This window comes from Abramis brama, assembly GCF_963993115.1.
Source record: "Abramis brama genome assembly, chromosome: 8".
NCBI classification, from domain to species: Eukaryota; Metazoa; Chordata; class Actinopteri; order Cypriniformes; family Leuciscidae; genus Abramis; species Abramis brama.
Genome location: NC_139970.1, coordinates 34,648,823 through 34,668,781, shown reverse-complemented (window position 1 = coordinate 34,668,781; position 19,959 = coordinate 34,648,823). Strand labels below are relative to the sequence as shown.

The following is a 19,959-nucleotide window of genomic DNA, read 5'->3' as shown; positions in this document are numbered from 1 at the left end:
TCAGTCCAATTTTATAATAAATTCAGGTGAATTAATACGTTTTAGAGTGTTCTTGCTCTTGTGTATTTTGAATAGCACATTAACAACACGTGGGTTTGACAAGCTATGATTCTCTGTTAATATGAAAATCCTTTTAAAGCAGAAACACCTAGTGCTCAACAAATGCATGACTGGCATGATGCAGGGCAGTTGATGAATGCAAAGTAGCTGCATAGATAAATTCAGGGAAATGTGACGTCAAAAGACAAGCTAGTTAATGACTATGCTCTAAAAAAGGTTTTATATTTCCCTTCACAGAAAGAAGAAAAGGCCATGATTGCTAAGATGAACCGGCAACGCACCAACTCTGTCACTCATAATAGCACTCACTGGACCGACCGGCCCTTCTACAATCACCTGGGTGGCAATCAGGTTTCCAAGGAGATGAAGAGGATGGTGAGGAAGCTACACTTTTGAAAGGATGAGAACATTATCTGATTGTTGAAAAACAGTTGGTTTGCATTTACTCTAATTGCCATGTCTAAAACCCATTACCGCCTCTGTTGGAGGATAAGGCCTTTGACAGGGGAGGCTTTTTGTACCATGTGTTAACTAAGCCAAAACAATCCCAAGGACATTGCTTTAGAGTCACATGTAAAGGGCCTTCTGCCCTTTGTGTAGTCCCTGTTCTTTCATTCAGTTCTCTGCTTTTCCCCGGCTCTGGAACCCGAAGGGAACAGCACTCTAATTAAATAAAGCTGGACTGCCTCACATATCGCCCTGAGGGATTTAATCAGGCAAAGTGGAACCAGCAATTAGTTCCTGTGCACTCCATGGGAATACCCTTTTATTTTTTTGTCTGAATCACCTGTTCCTTCTCATCTTAGTTAACATAGTAAGAAAGAACACAGAAAACCAGCCTAACTTGTTCTTTCTACAACTGACACACTTCAAATTGAGTTGTCAAATCAATCAAAATCAGTTGTCATAGATGTCTACACTTTTTCCAATCCAAGTTTATGATTTAAAATATTCCCAGTGTTGGGAAGGTTACTTTGGAAATGTAATAGGTTACAGATTACAAGTTACCCTATTTAAAATGTAATAAGTAGTGTAACTATTTCAATTACTTTCTTAATGTAAGTGTTTACTTTCTGATTGCTTTTTTAAATTTCTAACTAATGTTTTAAACCGTTAATCATTTTCAAACATTTAAACCAGGCAGGGTTAAACTGCAAATTCATACATTTATGCAAATTCAAAAAATAGCGCTGCAATTTCAAACAAGAGCTTTACTAAACGGCCTTTAAATGGCAGGAGGCTTTGTGCACATCAAAAACAGGCAAAGCAACAAATTAATATTATTCAACATATCCTAGCTTTTTACCGAAAATATTCAGATGCAACCCCTTGTAATTGTTAACATTTTCATAAGTAACTGTAATTTAATGACACTTTTTTTTCCTCAGTAACTGTAACTGATTACAGTTACATTTATTTTGCAATTAAATTAGGTAACGCCGCTAATTTTCTTTTATTAGATATGAGCCTTTACATGTAACTAGTTACTCCCCAACACTGAATATTCCAACATAAATATGCTATACTGTCATGAAAAACACTTTCAAAAGTTTGTGGTCAGTAAGTTCTTTAAAAAATGCTGTTTCAAATGCTGTTCTTTTAAATATTAAAAAAATTGTATCACAGTTTACACAAAAATATTAAACAAAACAACTGATTTCAACATTAACGATAATAATAAATGTTTCTTGAGCAGAAAATCACCATATTAGAATGATTTCTGAAGGATCATGTGACACTGAAGACTGGAGTAATGATGCTGAAAATCTGAATATGGGGTCTCTGCAGAACAAAAGTGGGCGTTTCTAAATTTGTGGGTGTTTTCATACAGGTGAATGTTTACAAATCATGCAATGAAAATGATGCCCTTCCCCCGACCCCACCCCTAAACCCTACCCACACTGTGACGTGGGAAAATTAGGTAACGCTGTCGAAAACACCCCTCTGTTTATGGCCCCGCCCACTGATCTGGTAACTCCTATTACCGTCCTGCAGAGACCTACTTGGAAAATTCAGCTTTGTCATCGAAAACAGTCATTTTAAAATGTAATAATATTTCACGATTACTGTTTTTACTGTATTTTTGATCAAATAAATGCAGCCTTGGTGAACAGTAAAGACTTATTTACCGACCCCAAACTTTTGAATGATAGGCAGCATCTTTTGAATGTTTAAAAAAATAAATGGTGTAGTTACAGCATCTATCAGCAGAGGGTAGCAGTAAACCCCTTGGTTTAAGCATCCTGAACAGCATAACTCAGCAACATTGGCTAAATCAGTGCTGTTTGTCCAACCAACAGCAAATGGGGGGAACCTGTTTGTAATTATTTCTGCAATTGCATTTGGTGGTGATAGTGGCACAGATAATCCTGTCCGATATATCCTGCCGGGCTGGCATGTTATTGCCAGATATCTATCCACGCCTACATAAATACTGAGCATTGATGAAGGCAAATAAACATGCGGTGTATTCTGATGAGCAGAATATCTGTTTCATAATAACAATAGCACCTATTTTTGTCTGTTGTATTGTCTAGAGGCTTGAGTTGACCCAGAATATGTTGCTCTGTCCAAGGAGAGAAACAAATGGTGTAACACATAAACATACTGACTGGGTCATAGTCTCTGTCGAGTGAATACATGGATGGAAGCCTGTGTGTGGGAGTGCATCTAAGTCTACTGAGACTATAAATTTACTGACTATTATTATGCATCTAGCAACTTGTCCCATGGATGATTTTTACTCCCATAATTTAATGTTTAGTGGTTAGAAATGACCATTAAAACGGTCATTTGATATCTAATGGGAACATTCAGACTGTTCCTTGACCCACATATCTGATGTTTTTTTAATTTTATTTTTAATTTTTTAATATATTTATATATATATATATATATATTACCCGACATTTGTATGTGCTGTATATTTTTATGCATATTAGAGAGTTGTCGTTAGCTTAGAAACATAATCTCAAACACTGTTGAAATAAAATGTTGAATGTCTCGTGCTGTTTGTGTAAAGCATTCCAAATCAATGGCAGCTGTCTTTGTAGGCAGTAGGCAGGCTGTTCACTAAGTTTTGTAACTTTTAATGTTTCTGTGAAATCATAGTTAAAACCCCAAAGGAAAAGACAAAACACCAACTGCTAAAGCACATGCACAACATGTGCCTATTTGATTTCCTCTTCGTGTTTCCCATGTCCTACCATGATAAATCAATGCCTCATTAGCCAGCTCTGTTTACTTCTGTTCTCATTGGGGTCTGAATTTTAACTTTTAACCCTAAACAGAATCAGCTCTCAGCTTGATTATACACAATGTTAGTCATCATGTGTTTGGTTAAATCAGTAATATTTAATCCTCAGTCTCACAGCAGCTCTCGGTGTTACAATGTTGCGGAGGTTGTCCATAAATGATCGTCCTAAATATTATATATTTATTTTACTCCCCAATCCCTCCCTTCTTTAACTCTTGTAACTGTCACTGGTCTCATATGTGCTCTATGACAGTAAAATAAATGAATCGAGATTTATGTGTGGGATGTAGGGACTTGTTTTGGAATGGAGTGCTGGGAAAATCATGTTTTGTTTTTTGAGTTTTATTCATATATATATATATATATATACTCAAACACAAAAAGAAGAATGTGTTCCAAACATCTTCCAGGAAAAAATGCTTTTGAATTCGCTAATCCCCTATAATTATGAAGCTTTCTTGCCCTGTTTTTGTTGAAGTTTTCCAGAAGGAGTCACTGTTGTGCTGACTGTACAAATGCAGATATTCTAATGCTCTTTCATTCTGCGTTGATGTATAATGCATTTTCTCTTCCAATTTTGTTGCAGGGATTTGAGGATCCTAAAGACAAGTGAGTATATGGAACATAACATGCATATTACTTGGATATTGGCTGTTTATTAGTACTTATAAAACACATATTAATGCTTTATTCTGCATGGCCATATTCTATGTCTCTTAATCCTACCCAATACCTAAACTTAACAACTACCTTACTAACTATTAATAAGCAGTAATTAGGAGATTACTGAGGCAAAAGTCATAGTTAATAGTACGTTAAAGGGAGAATTGGACCCTAATCTAAAGTGTGACCAAATATCTTACTAAAATATATATTAAAATGTAAATGAACTACCAATGAACTAATCAGCATGTGCACATAGTGTGAGCATTTCCATCGCTTTTACAGTAGTGTTGAAAAGTTTGCTTTTAAGACCTGGAATCCTGGCTCTCTTGATGCTTATGCATGCATCGCTGTGCTTGTCTTATTAACTAGTCAGCAGATATCAAAAGGTGTGAGGACAGATATGCAAACCAGTTTGCTTCTGTAGGCAATTAATAATCAAACCTTAACTTACAAACCCATTGTCTTTGGTTTATATGATGATTTCCACACTCCTTGCTAGCTTAAGTTTCAAATACTTTAAGTACAGGACCTAGATGTGCTGATGTGATTTAGTTGTTATTGAATTGCATAAATATGACTGCAAGGCCTTGAACTCTTTAGCAGATGATTTGTTCTTCCTCAACGTAATCAACTCAGTTTCACTGACAAACTTGCTGATCATAAACCTTAATTCTGTCATCATTCTTTTTGTTTTTTGTGGGCCGACGCTTCTACTTTTTGGTGGTCTGGCTGTATAGAATTGTAAGAATAAGAGGGGAGGAAGAAGGTGGAAAAACGGTATCTCGTCTTGTGTTATCTAGACATTTCATTTTCAGAAACACGCAAGAAAACCTGAACCCCGAGGATGAGGTGGACGAATTTCTGGGCCGCGCCATTGATGCTCGGAGCATCGACCGGTTACGGTCCGAACACGTCAAGAAATTTCTGCTGACATTCCGAGAACCTGACCTGGAGAAGAAGGTATGACTCTCATTTACGTGACCAGCTTCAATGATAAGATGAACCTTAACACCACAGCGCGATTTATTAGCTAATGCTAATCCATTCGGAACAATATTTTTGTTCCATGGAATTTTGCAAAATGTTCAAAATATTAATAAATTCTATAGTAGTATACAATAAAAAAGTAACGCTTCTCACATCTGGCAAACTCCAAAAATGACATAAAAGCACTATAATAGTAACCAATATAACTTATGCACTATATTTCAGGTCTTCTGAAGCTATATGAAGGCTTATTGTGAAGAACAGGCAAAAATGAACATTGTTTACATTGTTGTCCACTGGATATCTTTATTATATCTGTTTATCTGTTTATGATTATGTTTTTTATGCCTGATAAGCTTACACAATTGGTTTTCCGTGCTATATTGGACATTATAGTTGTCAGATCTACTGATTTAAATGCGTCATCAAGCTAAAACGATCTAGCCGGCTTGAGGTTTTGATCAGAAATGTATCATGTTAGTACTGTTGTGCAGGTGGCCTAAAAGAATTCAGCATAGCTCAAAGATGTGGCACGCTGCTACGATGAATAGAGGCAATGAAATTCAAGGTCTAGGTTCGGAATGAGTCAGAAACTGACGTCTTCATGCTGCGCTGTGATTGAAGTCATTTTATGGTGTTACCTTCAAAGCGTTAGTCACCACTGACCTCCCCTACCTCAAAGACATGCCCAAACTTTTTGTAACTAGAAGACTCTGTTTCTTTGTAAAGATGGTGACGAAAGGGTAATGGAAAGGAAGTCTCTGAGCCTCAGCATTTACGGCCTCTTCCTCCGTCTGCAGTCGCATACACATTTAGCAGGTTGCATGCTGGTCCTCGTACTTCTAGCACTGATTAGATGACTCTTTCAGAGACTTGCCTCCGGTTTGTAGTGGAGATAATTATTGCTTTTGTTGTCTTTCATTGTCTGTGTCCAGAATGTCTAAGCAATTATCCTTCATAATCTTTTTCTGAAGAAATTCACTTGATGTTATTTTGTTAGATATTTTACATATCTACCGTTTTGTTTTGTTTTTAAAATAAATAAATTATTATTTTATTTGAAAAGGATGCATTGCATTGATCAAAAGTAACAGTAAAGACATTTATAATGTTCCCAAAGATTCATGTTTCAAATAAATGCTTTTTTTTTTTAACGTTTCCACACAAATATTAAGCAGAACAGCTGTTTTCAACATCAGTAAAAATATATTTTTTTTTTTATCAGCAAATCAGCGTATTAGAATCATTTCTGAAGGATCATGTGACACTCTAGGCTGTAGTAATGATGCTGAAAATTCAGCTTTGCCATCGCAGGAATAAATTACATTTTAAATGAAATTAAAATTCAAAACAGCTATTTTAATTTGTAATAATATTTCACAATATTATTGTTATTAATGTATTTTTGGTCAAACAAATGCGGCCTTGGTGAGCATAAGAGAGTTCTATTAAAAATTATTGGTGAACTCAAACTTACCATTTTTTATTAAACCAAGCAATACTGCAACTTTATTACACAATCCGTTTTTAAATATTTAATATTTTTATTAAAAAGTTTCCTTTGTTGTGGAAAACCTTGAACAATTAGGAAATTTTAAGCGGGTCGCACACCGGACGCGCAGCTCAGCGCCGCGCCACGTCTAGGACAACTCTCACCTGAAAATCCGATAACATCAGCAATTTTCTGATTTCTGTAAATAAATATAAAACTAAATGTATATTGCAGCATATGTTTACTGTTGTGATTTCCAGGCCCGGATAAACTTAAAGTAAATGTTTTGTTTTTTGTTTTTTTTAAATTATACTCTGCTAAAATATTTAACAGTTAACATTAGTAAACATGTATTCATACACTCCCTTCTGTCAGTTCAACACCACTTTCACATGCCATTTAAACGGTTTTTGTAACCCCTCTCTTTTCTCTCTTCTTTCCTCACCTTCTGTCAGTACTCCAAGCAGGTAGACGCCAGGTTCGGAGCATACGTAGCCTGCGCCTCCCTCGTCTTTTTATTCATCTGCTTCATTCAGATCGTCATTGTGCCACAGTAAGTACACTTCAGTTAAAAACCTGATCCTAGCAAATGTTTTTTAAACCATTCAGACAAACCACAGGCTTAGAGAAGGTTTTGTTTAAATTTGAATGGGAGTGTCACATACACAGAAGCTTTCATTCATTTTAACTTTGTAAAGGTGAAGACAGTTATTACCCGAGCAGCCAAAACATTCAAAGCAGGTCTCTCCTCTCCGTCAGACCCTATGTTAACTATGACATAAAATAATATTATATATATTTATTATGTTTAAAATGATATATAGCTATTTTCTATTCACCTGGTTCCCTCTCTATACCTGTGTGTTGTTGTTTTGCAGCTCCGGGCTGATGATTGGCTTCTATGTGGTGTGCCTGGTCCTCCTGATGGCCGTCATGTTCATCTCAGCCATTTACTCCTGTTTTGGGGTAAGTGAAATATTGGGATTATACACATGAGATCTAGCCTATACAATGTTAATGTGTAATATAAAGAAGTTCAGACATAAATAATAATAATAATAATACTATAGAATTTAACTATATAGATATAGTAAATAGTAATTACAAATAATTATATTAGAAATAATAAAGGTCAAACTTAGAGCAACATGCCCTTTTTTTGTCCCTAAAGTGCAGCAAAACACAAAAACAAGCACTATAAAATAATACATCTCTTAACGTATCCTTCACAGAACATTTCCTAACACTCTCACAAACACATCATCGCTAAATCCAAGTGTTTATCAACCTTCTCCACAAAAATAACCGGAGCGGGTTTGATTGATATTGGGCTTTTAGCTGCATAACTTTGAGCAGGTCTCCAGAGACAATGAGTCACACAGAACAATAACAGAGACACAATAAAAGCGCTGACAGCTCATTTGTGCACACTGAAGTGGAACTGTCACTACACTTCTCCATGGGCGGCTAGGGGCGTCACAGGTCTTTCCTTAGAGATGCTGTGGAATTAGATTCTGAACTTCCTGACCCGTAAAAAGTCTTTCATGCAAGCCTGAATCTCTGCAAACCCACAAGATCCCCACAAGGTCTTTTTTAATGAAAAATATATATATATTTCTTTTTTATTATTTCATTTATTAAAGTTGAATTTTCTGCAGCCATTACTTTAGTCTTCAGTGTCACATAATCCTACAGAAATCATTGTAATATTGATGATAAACGTTTCTTGAGCTCCAAATCAGCATGTTGAAAACAGATGTGCTGTTTTTTTTTTTTTTTTGGAAACCACAATTTTTTTTCAAGTAGAAAGTTCAAAACAGCAGCTCTTTTATTTGGAAACAAAATAAAGAAAAAAAAGTTGGTTTTCATCATGTGACGACAAATCGTTTTCAGATACTGTGGCGTTACCTCTAATAAGAAACTCAAATCATGTTTTTTCTCTATTGCCAGTTTTTCCCTGTGCCTCTGCAAACTCTGTCTAAAAGGATTGTTCAGTCCAGACTCAACAGCACCCTGGTGGGAGTTTTTACAATCGTCCTGGTTTTTCTCTCCGCTTTCATTAACATTGTGAGTCCCACGAGTCTTAACCTCAAGATTCAGTGCTTAAATGCCTTTGATATTTAACCATACAGCAATACAACTAACACTTAACCTGTGTCACAATATTTAAAGACTTACAGGACTAGAGGCACCAAACAGAATAGCAAAAATAGAAATCTTTAGTTTTCCAATCATGTATAGTGTTGATAATGGCACAGAAATCGCCTGCTTTTAAGTAATTAGCTTTTGACATTGAAAAGTTAGTTAATAACGTGATCTTTAGTGGGTTAATAATGTCACATGTAACATCTTTATCTGTCCTTTAGTTCACCTGCAGTACAGATGACCTGAAGACGTGTTTAGGACAGGAGTTTAACATCACCCCCAGAGATGTGAACGTTTGCCATGTCCTCAGCTCTTCCTTCAACTACTCTCTCTGGTCTCAGGACAGACTCTGCAACAGCTCGTCACCCACCTGCAATTTCCCAGAGGTGTGTCGCTGTTCTCAGATCAGTCCAGTTTTGTAACAGTAGCAATGAGTACAGTACCATGTTCCAAAAAAAACAGCTGGATGTCTTTCATCTGGATTTTCCTGCAGTGATATGTCTTTGCATTTATTTTCCAAGGGTCTAATTCTAGGCACTGCTCTGAAATGCTTGTCTTTTGATTGGAATAAGTTGAAGGGAAAGCAAAAGATTAATGTCTGAATGTTTTTCTCTTCCGCTGCAGTACTTCTCATCATGTGTGCTGCTCAGTTTACTGGCCTGCTCAGTGTTCCTACAGGTCAGCAGTATTGGTAAACTCTTCCTCATGCTCTTCATCGAGATCCTGTATGTGCTTATCATGGAGGTGCCTGAGGTCAGCCTTTTTGACAATGTGGACCTGCTGGTCATGGCCAATGCCATGTGAGTATCTGGATTTTAGCCAAGTAGCACATTTTCTTAGATTCGGCATCCTTTCCATCATCATCATCATCATCCTCATCAAAATTATAAGGAATTATTTTATTTATTTTGCTGTATTTTAAATGTCATTTTTTTTAAATTATTTTTAAGTATGGACGTTTGTCTCTTCCAAATTTAAGGGACTGCTAAATATTCCCTAGCATTTTTTCTATAGAGAGCCTAAGTGCCTCCCCTTCCGGTGGAACACCATGGGACCTTAATTCGGAAAAATATTGTATGGTAGTCAATGGCGAGAGACAACAAATATTTTGATCTCATTTGAATTGTGCCCTGAATTACACATATGATGTTTGTCAATTTAAAAGATACATTTTAAAGTCAAGAAAGTCGCAGTTTGATGTAAAACTGTTGAGGTATAAGACGTAACTACAAAGTCTACAAACCCAAAAGGCGCACATGTGACGTCATACCTTTTCTCTCAATGAATGAAGCTAACTTTACTGAAGCTAACGTCTGTCATTTTTTCTATAGTCTTACGTTATAATCGTAACGTTACGCCGTCATGCCTGAGTGTTTTGTACCAGACTGCACACATACGAGCAACGGATGGTGACGTACATAGTGTGAGACAAGAGATGTAGTTCATTGAGCGATTTTCACATAAAACTAAATGTTACTCTTCTGTTTTATGACAAACTGCGATTTTCTTGACTTTCATAATTATCTTTTAAATTGACAAACATCATATGTGTAATTCAGGGCACAGTTCAGACGGAATAAAAAGATAAGTTGTCTCTCGCCATTGACTACCATACATATTTTTTCCGAAATAAGGTCCCATGAGCCGTAAGCGGAGGGGAGGGACTTAGGCTCTCTATATCAAAGTTGTAACTGCTATCAATCAAGATTGAGCCGGCAAGATGTTTAATGTTTTTGAAATAAGTCTCTTGTGCTCACAAAGGCTGCATTTATTTGATCAAAAATACAGTAAACTGTTATCTATTTGACTATACAGTGTTTTAAATTGTAATTTATTCCTGTGATGGCAAAGCTGAATTTTTAGCAGCCTAGTGTCACATGATCCTTCAGAAATCATTCTAATATGCTGATAAGATACTGAAGTAACATTTCTTATTATCAATGGTGAAAACAGTTTTACTGTTACTGAATGTTCAAAAGTTTGGGGTCAGTAAGATTAAGAAGGGACCAAGCACAGTATCAATATTTTTTCATTCAGAAAATGACTGTAATTCAGTCAGCTTTAGCCTACCACTACATAGACCCATGCCAACAAATCCACTATTGATTGTCTGCTTGCTGATTTGGCTTATATCAGTTCTACTGAGTCTATCTGAAGATAACATTTTGACTGTTGTGCTCCATCCATCTGATACATTTGCTTTTTCTTTGTATTCACAGAGAGTATATTAATGGAACAAGGTAAGATAAAACCAGTCAAATAGAAACCCTGATCTGAAAGAAATATCAGTGAGCATGATTTTTTCATTGCATGCCTATAAAGATGGCACAATAGGAGTAAATCAAGTGTGTGAATATGTAGCTGCATACTGTTGTGATGTGATTAGATCAGCATGCTCTTGTTGACACTCAGTGCTGTGTGTGTTGTAGCTGTGTGACAGACATGCGGGTTCCTCTAAAGATCATGACTCCGGTAGTCATCACAGTGTTTGTGCTAGCGCTCTACCTTCATGCACAGCAGGTGGAGTCCACTGCCAGACTGGACTTTCTCTGGAAGTTACAGGTGTGTTTATCTGTGTGTATTTTTGTAATTGGACAGAAAAGCTGTTATTAAAAAGTGCTGTACCTCCTGTTCCATCAAATCAATTTGTTGGATACAGTTTCCCTACTCTTGCTTCTTGTTCTTAATTATTTGCTGTAGCTTACACTACTGTTGAAAAGTTAATGAGATAAAAAAAAAAAAACTACTATTTTTATTCAGTAAAGATGTATTAGATTGATTAAAAGTAACAGTAAAGACTTTTACATTGTTACTAAGCAGCACAACTGTTTATAGCTGTGATGATAATAAAAAAATCATGAAATCAGCAAATCATATTAGAATGTTTTCTGAAGGATCATGTGACACTGAAGACTGGAGTAATGATGCTAAAAATCCAGCTTTGCATCACAGGAATAAATTACTTTTAAAATATATTCAAATAGAAAACAGTTATTTTGCATTGCAATAAAATTTCACAATATTACTGTTTTTACTTAAATTATTCAATAAATGCAGCCTTGGTGAGCATAAGAGTCTTCTTTCAAAAACCTATTTTGTCCATTTTGCCTTTGAGTGTTATCATAGATACAACAGACAGAGTCTGATGATGTGAATTCAGCATAGATTCGCCAAGTTATTGCAGTCACTTTGGTGCAACAAGAATGCAGTGTTTATCTAATTATTCATCCTTATTCATAGCATCATCCTCTATTTTTATTGTATTCACAGGCTACAGAGGAGAAAGAGGAGATGGAAGAACTTCAGGCCTACAACCGTCGGCTTCTCCACAACATCTTGCCCAAAGATGTGGCTGCACACTTTCTGGCGCGCGAGCGACGGAACGACGAGCTGTATTATCAGTCGTGCGAATGTGTGGCCGTCATGTTCGCCTCCATCAGCAACTTCTCCGAGTTCTATGTGGAACTTGAGGCCAATAATGAAGGTGTTGAGTGCTTGAGACTGCTCAACGAGATCATCGCTGACTTTGATGAGGTACAGCAATTTTTGACCAACCTCAGGACTGTCAAGATGATTTTACACTACTTTAGAGCGTTATACTGTACATTTGACTAACTTTCAAGTGTTTTTGTGTTCAAGTTTTTGGTTTTGAAAAGCCTAATTCCCTTGAAAATTATTCATAGAAAACATAAAAAATATGAATAAAAACAATCACAATTGAAATGTGTGTGTGTGTATATATATGTATGTATGTATATGAAGAGTTCAGATGCAAAAGCCTCTAAGTGCCATCTGAAATTTACTTCTAGAATGATCATTTTTATAAAGCTTGTATATTTAAGTTAAGTAATTTCACTTAAATGGCAATTAATAGGTCATTTGCATTGCCATTTAAGTGAAATTACTGAACTTAAATATTCAAGCTTGATAAAAATGATCATTCTAGAAGAAAATTTCAGATGGCACCTTAGAGGCTTTTGCATCTGAACTCTTCATATATATATATATATATATATATATACATACACATATACACACACACACACACATATATATATATATATATATATACACACACACATATATATATATATACACACACACACACACACACACACACACACATTTTACTGATTATACTGTTTTAGCTCTTGCATTAAACATTTTAACAGTTGGTCTTTGTTTCAAATTAGAATTGTGTGCATTCTTAGAAATGTATACGTTATGTGACTACATTCTTAAATGTAGAATATGCCTTCTCATTCCTACGTGGAAGTCATCATCTCATTTCTCTTTTCTTGCAGATCATTAGTGAGGATCAGTTTCGTCAACTAGAAAAGATCAAAACCATTGGCAGCACCTACATGGCTGCGTCTGGGCTTAATGACTCCACTTATGATAAAGCAGGAAGGTCGCACATTCGCGCTCTAGCCGACTATGCCATGCGCCTCATGGACCAGATGAAGTACATCAATGAGCACTCTTTTAATAACTTCAAAATGAAGATCGGTAAGGATTTGGCTTAGCCACCCTTAATGGATTAGCTCACTTAAAAATGAAAATTCTGTCATCATTTACTCACCCTCAAGTTGTTTCAAACCTGAATGGATTTCTTTCTTCTGCTGAACACAAAGGAAGATATTTAGAAGAATGTCAGTAAACAAACAGTTGATGTACCACATTGACTTCCATGGTATTTCTTTTCCTACTATGGAAGTCAATGGGGTTCATCTGGTTACCGACATTCTTCAAAATATCTTACTTTGAGTTCAGCAGAAGAAAGAAATTCATACAGGTTTGAAACAATTTGAGGGTGAGTAAATGATGACAGAATTTTCATTTTGAAGGGATCTATTCCTTTAAATAACCAATACATTTTATCAATCAGCTTCCTAATGTGTATCTTTAATTTTATGAAATTTCCCTTTAAAAAATGCTACATTCCTGTAGTATTTATATAGTCTGTTAGTCAAAGACTTTCATGGAATGACCCATGATTTTACTGTTGTAAAATTAAAAAAAGCATATTTTCCTGTAGGTCTTAACATGGGTCCCGTCGTGGCTGGTGTCATAGGGGCTCGAAAACCGCAATATGACATATGGGGGAATACTGTGAATGTAGCCAGCCGAATGGACAGCACTGGGGTACCTGAGAGAATACAGGTGAGATGTATTCTTGGTTTCTGTGATAGTCCAGACCAAATTCATAAAGATATCCTATGTATACTACTATAGTGTCCGTATTGTAAATGTGCGATTCAGAATCTAAATTAAACTTGGAAATATATGCAATTTTAGGATGCTGAAAATGTTCTGTGTGAAACGGCTTCTTGAACAAGAAAACATGTAGGGTGGGACTTGATTTTTTCTATCAGGAATTGATTGGATCATTGGATCAGTGTTGTTTGCTATTGGTCAATCTCATGTGAGTGACAGGTTGTCCCGCCCTCTTGCCAGTTAGTACGTCATCAGAGAAGAGATGATACTGCAAGGGGGAGGGGAAGTTATTTTGATTAAAGATTACAAGGGCACATGCATTTTTTAAAAATAATGATGTGCGCGGATAAATCATTTATAAAAATACTGCAATATTCCATAAAAAATAAGAATTGTCAATTTGGATTTCATGGTGAATTTAAACAAAGAAACATGATGTGAAACGAATAAGAAATATTTCATGTTGAGTGCTGCTGTTTTACATTTTTAATTTCAATATTCACTTAAATTTTTATGAATAATACAATTTGAAATGAATATATAAATATAATTGGTGAAGAATGCATTTTTGATCATATTCAATGATTTAATTATTAATGATTAAAAAATGCAAAACAGAAGCATTTTCACTAGTGGGCTCTAATGTTTGGATCTGTAAATCTGTCAACTCTCTGTGTCAGGTCACAACTGACCTCTACCAGGTTCTCAGCTCATATAACTACACACTGGAGTACAGAGGCGTTGTGAAGGTGAAGGGCAAAGGAGAAATGGCAACCTACTTCCTAAACGGAGGACCCAACAGCAGTTAACACTCAGCGTCTGACATTCAGAACACTTTTGAGACGATATGGTGAGGAGACGCTTTGGTCCGGGCCAGCCAGGCTGTTGACGGGCATCCTCCTGGACCAATCACAATAGGATGCGTTTGGAAAGCCAGTCTAAGAGTGGCCTCTTTGCACACTGAGACTTCCTATAGGATTAACGGAGGGCTTTGCCCCCTTTATTTAAGGTATGGAACAGCTCAGAAAGACGTTCAACCTCAGAGACCAAAGAAACAAAGGAATCTCAAGGCATACAAAGCAGTTCTCCCTGTCTTCTATAATTCTTCTATTGCTAAGAGAGGACAGATGCACCTGGCTTTGGCTCTCTCAGGTGGCGGGACTGCGATCTTACTCCTCCAACTGGTCCTGGCGGCTCCAAATCAAAACTGCATGAAAACACTGATGAATCATATACACATAAAACATGTGTTTTACAGGTATATACTTCAGTGTATGTAAAGACTAAAGAGTTCTGTTCATACGGTCCTGTTGCGTGGCGATATCGCAATAGATAGAGATATCACAATGAGCTTATATATGGTAGAAGGCCATAGTGAGCACAGCAGCTTTACAAACCCTTTATGGTTCCCCGAACTTTGCTGCAGCGACTGTGGTTGTTACTGGTAAGGGAGCTAGTGTTGACAGTGTTACCTCTGAGCGATCTAGAGTTGAGAACGAAGCCCCGTTCACGCCGCCCGCAACTTGAAACGACCCAAAGTCATTCATTTTCAGTGCCGGGTTGTGGCCAGGTCCAACGATGCAACGTCTTCATTTAGCAACTGTAGTTGAGAATCAGCTCGACTGAAGTTTGTCCGCAATTTTATGTGTCTCTTATACCATGCGCAGGGACAGTATTAAATACTGATGCGTATTATATGAAAATTAAGTGTGTGTGAGCCCAAATAGCCTAGCGTTTGTGCTTTTCGGTACAGATAAACAGCAGTCCACAATGCTAGAGCACACACCGATTCTCGTTCATCTTTAATATGATGCATGATTGATTTGATGTCACATGGAACAAAAAAGAACCAGCGTGTAACAATGTAACGAGAAAGTTTCTGGTGGCATGAACGTGGCTTGAGACTTCAACTTTGTGTTCCAAACAAACTTGCATTCACAAAACTGCACACACACACACACACACTTGTCTACACTGAAGACACCATTAATGGCCAAATGTGGCTGTTTTTGTATTTTTAACATTTTATATTTTGACTCTAAATGCCAAACTGTCAGAGCTATTTTAGATGCTATATTTTGTACATTAATATATTTAAATAATGTCTATAAACACCAATGTGTATTTAGATATTTATATATATATAATGGAACGCTACAGTCCTGCACATTTGAACAGGAGGGAGAGGTAATTTGCTAGTTATCAGTCACCCTTTTTTGTCGCTGCATCCATTTAAATAAAATCAGTAGCTAGCCTTGTAACCAAGTAAGGAGAGTAGGTTTGGCCTTTCTCCAAAAAGGGTTTCTGTATCCTGTCAAGTGCACTACAATGTAATTATGAGCAGAAAATGGATTTGTAGGACACGAAATGACAAGTGAGTGTTTCAGAACAGCCACAGTCGTTTAAAGCTTGGCAAACACATCTGCAAATATTGATTTTAGCCTTGTGTTTATGGTGCGTGAGACAACGAGTTTGGATCCTTTAGGGATGTTTCCGTTATGCCACAAATATTCACCATTTATGCACTGCAGCTCGACCAGCATTCCCTTCCCTCTCAGTGTGATGGTACGACCCAATGAATGTCCATTTTCTCCAATGAGGCCTTTGTATGTGAAGAATTTGAGTTTGTACACAAACATTTAGGGTAGTCCATAAAAAGTTTTTCTTTTCTTTATTTTTTTTCTTTACCGGTGTAAGATCTTAAGTCCATACAGAGGATTATGATAATGTGTAATCTGCCTTTCCTTGAAAGTGTTATGAAACCGTAACTATATTTGGTCCTGTTCTAGTTTCTCACAACTTGGACTCAGCTGGGCTTCCAGAGTCACTTCAGTCTTTATTTCCCACAAGAAAATCAGTGCCACTTTCTTGCCAGCAAATTTAAACTAAAATATATGGTTGAATGTTTTTGTATTTAATGTCATCGTGATACATGTATAGTATGGCCTTTAAATGACGATGCGGGTGCCATGAATTCCTAAGTTAAAGGTGAAGTGTGTAATTTTTCCACAGTTAGCAGCGCCAAACTGGATTGGACACGCCCCCTATCTGCCATTGGTTAAACAATAAGTTAGTCCCGCCCGTAAACTCACGCCATTGGTTGAGCCAGTGTTGCTGTGTCGGGATTCTCACAGCGTTTTGACAACGCAGCAGAAGAGAGTTTTAATCTGCTCACAGAATTTAACTTCTGAATGGCTTACTTGTAGGTATTATCTCTGCATTTTGGGAGGAGTGAATATTTGAACATAAAAAAAATTACAAACTTCAGCTTTAATTCACCTGTGTTTGCCATCCAAATGAAAGCACTGAGATAAGAGATGTCAAGTAAATACCACATTTCTGTCCTGCTGAGTACTGGCATTTACTATTCCAGTGGAGCTTCATCTTGGGTTGCTTGTATGCCATGTCAAAACTCAATGCTGTATTTTTTGTTTTTTGTTGTTTTTTTTTACATCCAATTAAACTATTATAACATTAAACTCATTCTGAAACCATGTAATTATGATTATTACAATTATTATGTTTGCAAAGCAGCACTCTATTTAAATTAGGTTCTTGTGTGATTCGTAGTGTCTATTATTTATTTTCTCTGTGGATTTTTTTTTTTTTTTTTTTGTCCACTCAAGCTCAAAAGACAGACTCCAATGTAATAAAGTAAGTAAATGGAGAGACATGAACTTAAAAAAAAAAAACTTAAACATTGAAATCGTAACCGACGACGATTTGTTACCCGACATCGTTATTATAATATTTGCATACTAAATTGTTTTTGGCCCTTTCTTTTGACATCTAATTTCAGATGATTGTGGACGTCAGCAAGACGGTTGTTATTATGCTAAAGGTAAAGTGGCACCATACCTAACTTTAACATAATTAATTTTCTGCCTCGTGCCAATATGTTTGTGGCCTTATTTTACAACGCGGAAGTAAAGGTTTTTTTTGTGAATATGCGAGACTTCCGATTTATTAGCCGCTAGAAGACTAAGAATAACTGAATACATCTAGTGCAGTAAACGGTATTTTGTTTGCGCTACAAACAAGCGTTTTTATATTTAAGGCAATACTTTAAAATAATATGGTAAGAAATACTAGTTTGCAATATCAAGCAGCATAACGAGCTGTTCTGTACAGCTAAACATAACTGTAAGGTAATGGCACCGGAAGCCAGACGTATTAACATTACAAATGGCCGCGCCCGCGCTTAATTTACCTAAAAAATAAAGTGGATTATTACTGTTTTTGGACAAAAATAACATTTGGGATGTCACATTAAATGCCCAGAGGGTGGCAGCAGTGCGCTTTCGATGCCCATCTAGTAGCCATACAATGAATTCCTGCTTTACTTGCCTTCAGTGTCAATGTGCCAATGTTTCTGTATGAAAACGTGTGCAGCTCTTATTGTACAGGTTAGTACAATGCTTTAACCACATTGTTAGTTTTTATAATAATCTGCACCTTTGTTTTTTCCATTTTTGTTTTTGAACCTCAAGAGCTGTTTTCAGAGTATTCATAAACAAAATGTGTCCAGAAATACGAGAACAAAGAACAGAAACCCCACAGAGCGGTTTTTGGTCACCCAAGCATGTTAGATTTCACATAATTTCAGTACACTTTCCCCACTGGCATACCTGACCTTTCTTATCTTAATAATGTGCCTGTGAAATAGCCACGTTTGAGTTCACTTGAATTTAGTCTGCATGTGTCCGATCTGGTCAGTTTGACTGAGCAAAGCTGTTTTATGAAGCATTAATGAAAGGCCATTGTGCTGGGCGTGGGACTGGCATTTCATTGACATTAAAAACAGTCTAATGGCCAACTGGTTTGGGTTTAATCCAGCAGTCAAAAGGTTAGAAAGACCTGAGGCGAAGCGCAATGTCTTAAAAATCAAAGAAACAAAAACTCAAACCATTTCTCACCCTGATGATGCCGTTACGAAAGCCTTGAACCGCAAGGAAGAAAATTAAAAGGTGATTTTTTTTGTTTGTTTGTTGTTGTAGCAGTTTTTTAATTTGTCACTTATTTTTGTCCATACATATGTGTAGGCCTATATATGTTAACCTTGACTAAAAAAAATAAAATATTTCCCAAAAATTGTAAGTATTGTGCAACTATAAAATTAGATCAGCAGTGAACATAAGCTGGGGAAAAAAATAACATCAATTACAGAGACGTCACAAATGTACAGACTTCCCCCTCTCTAAGTACAAATAAGCCTAAATGGCCTGCAATTTTCACATACACAAAAGCATTCACTGCATCACCTAGAACATTACTTTCATTAGTCACGCTTCTATAAGCCAAGTGAATTGTTCTAATAACCACAATCATCATCATTGCAGCTCTTAGAATTTGAGAATGGCAGTAAGTTTATAAATTGTGTAAGCTTCTTCCCACACTTGACATCACATTACATATTCAAGCATTTTCATACGTGAAAATATAACGTTTTTAGCTCAATCACGTCTAAGCAGTATTTTATCAAACAATAAAATGTGATTAATTACCACGGCCATCAAGCAAGATTTCTAGTGAATAATAACACAACGCTAGAGTGCAACAATGCACAAACACTTTTTCTGTGGCTTTGGTTTCAGAAGTATTTTCCCTATAGAGATATATATATATTTTTTTTAAGTTTTCTCTAAAGAGTTATAAGCCATGAACCAAGCTAAACAGCAATCACAACATTACAAATTTAATGTGAAGCAAAAAAGAAAGAAAAAAGTGTCTCATCGGAGTAGTGAAAGTTATCCTGCTATCCCTACTCAAGTTGTTACATTTTGTCATTACTTCCCCTCAAGTTGTTTCAAAGCTGTATAAGTTTCTATCTACGGCTGAACACAAAAGAAGATATTTTAAAGAATGTTGGTGATTAAAAACAGTTGACTGCACCCATTGACTTCCTTAGTAGGAAAAAGAAAATACTATGGAAGTCAATGGCACCTTCAACCGTCTGGTTACCAACATTCTTTAAAATATCTTCTTTTTTGTCCAACAGAAGAAAGACACTCATAAAGTTTTGGAACAACATAAGGGTGAGTATATGATGACAACAAATTACATTTTTGTGTGAACTATCCCTTTGATTTTCATTGTGTAAAATGCATTTAACAAAAACACACAAGATGCAAACATA

At 36.3% G+C, this 19,959-nt stretch overlaps 1 protein-coding gene across 2 annotated transcripts in view; it reads left to right on the top strand.

The window, feature by feature from the left end:
- adcy5 (adenylate cyclase 5) overlaps nucleotides 1-17,322 on the top strand; it is an 88,556-nt gene extending 71,234 nt beyond the window's left edge. The window contains exons 8-21 of one of the 2 annotated variants that reach the window (XM_084122325.1): nucleotides 298-435; nucleotides 3,903-3,925; nucleotides 4,798-4,942; nucleotides 6,917-7,014; nucleotides 7,340-7,427; nucleotides 8,412-8,528; nucleotides 8,828-8,992; nucleotides 9,231-9,406; nucleotides 10,826-10,846; nucleotides 11,036-11,168; nucleotides 11,877-12,140; nucleotides 12,911-13,115; nucleotides 13,645-13,769; nucleotides 14,504-17,322. In XM_084122325.1, coding sequence (XP_083978451.1) covers nucleotides 298-435; nucleotides 3,903-3,925; nucleotides 4,798-4,942; nucleotides 6,917-7,014; nucleotides 7,340-7,427; nucleotides 8,412-8,528; nucleotides 8,828-8,992; nucleotides 9,231-9,406; nucleotides 10,826-10,846; nucleotides 11,036-11,168; nucleotides 11,877-12,140; nucleotides 12,911-13,115; nucleotides 13,645-13,769; nucleotides 14,504-14,632 — 1,827 coding nt within the window. In that variant the 3' untranslated portion in view covers nucleotides 14,633-17,322. Of the gene's footprint in view, nucleotides 1-297; nucleotides 436-3,902; nucleotides 3,926-4,782; nucleotides 4,943-6,916; nucleotides 7,015-7,339; nucleotides 7,428-8,411; nucleotides 8,529-8,827; nucleotides 8,993-9,230; nucleotides 9,407-10,825; nucleotides 10,847-11,035; nucleotides 11,169-11,876; nucleotides 12,141-12,910; nucleotides 13,116-13,644; nucleotides 13,770-14,503 lie in introns of both variants that reach the window. The other variant, XM_084122324.1, reaches the window with a different exon arrangement.
- The last annotated feature ends 2,637 nt before the right edge of the window (nucleotides 17,323-19,959 follow it).